This window comes from Garra rufa, chromosome 1, assembly GCF_049309525.1.
Source record: "Garra rufa chromosome 1, GarRuf1.0, whole genome shotgun sequence".
NCBI classification, from domain to species: Eukaryota; Metazoa; Chordata; class Actinopteri; order Cypriniformes; family Cyprinidae; genus Garra; species Garra rufa.
Window position 1 is genome coordinate 6365940 of NC_133361.1, and position 858 is coordinate 6366797.

At 30.8% G+C, this 858-nt stretch overlaps 1 protein-coding gene across 1 annotated transcript in view; it reads left to right on the plus strand.

The window, feature by feature from the left end:
* The first annotated feature begins 292 nt into the window (after positions 1–292).
* The window catches only part of LOC141335877 (uncharacterized), a 1260-nt gene continuing 694 nt past the window's right edge, over positions 293–858 (plus strand). Inside the window, exons 1-2 of the mRNA XM_073841460.1 lie at positions 293–302; positions 703–858. The exon at positions 703–858 is cut by the window's right edge and continues 492 nt beyond it. Of these exons, the coding sequence (XP_073697561.1) occupies positions 293–302; positions 703–858 (166 nt within the window). The remainder of the gene's footprint in view (positions 303–702) is intronic.

The following is an 858-nucleotide window of genomic DNA, read 5'->3' on the forward strand; positions in this document are numbered from 1 at the left end:
TGCCTATAGATATCCTAGAATATAATGCATTTTCCAAACTAATCCTTAATTAACCATTAGTTTAGGATTAGTTTGGAAAATGCATGATGATTTAGGGTATCTATCCAAGGAAGCATGGAATGATTGCTGTTTATTTAATGTATAAGGAACACTGCAATGAAGTTGCATATTAACATTTCACAACAGTTAACACTTTAACAAACGTTGCAAATTTCTACATGTACCAAATAATTTGTAGCCTGATATTAAAATCAATAAATGTAGCATCATCAAGAACTGACATGATCTAAAGATGGATAAAGGTAAGCCTATATTTGTAAATTACCATGAATCAGGATGAACAAATGAATAAAAAATATATATTATATTAATTCATGTGTACAACCTTGCTTTAAAGATCATAATCCCATTATATAATCCTTTAAATATAATCATTTAAATAATAATCCTATGCACTTAAAAAATACAGAATCAAATGGATTGCAAATCAAATCAATTCACTGCCTAAAGATTCACACTTTCATCTCAGAAACTAGTTTAAATAGTCTCGATGTTGTTTACAGCCAAGCGAAGAAACGTTTTCACTTTGTTTGTGAAACACAGACAAATTATATTTGATGTTTTCATATTCTTGACCTCCAATGAGAAGAATAACATCTTCACCTGATGTCTTATTTCATATTTTTATTTCATTTATGTCAGCGATCAGCTTCAGTCCAGATGATCCAGTGATTCGCATTCTTCTGATGGGCAGGAAGGGTTCTGGGAAAAGCTCATCTGGAAAAAACATACTGAGAGAGAGAAAATTTACAGTGCAAAAAGATAAGAAACATGAAGCTGAAGTTTGTGAAGGTCAAA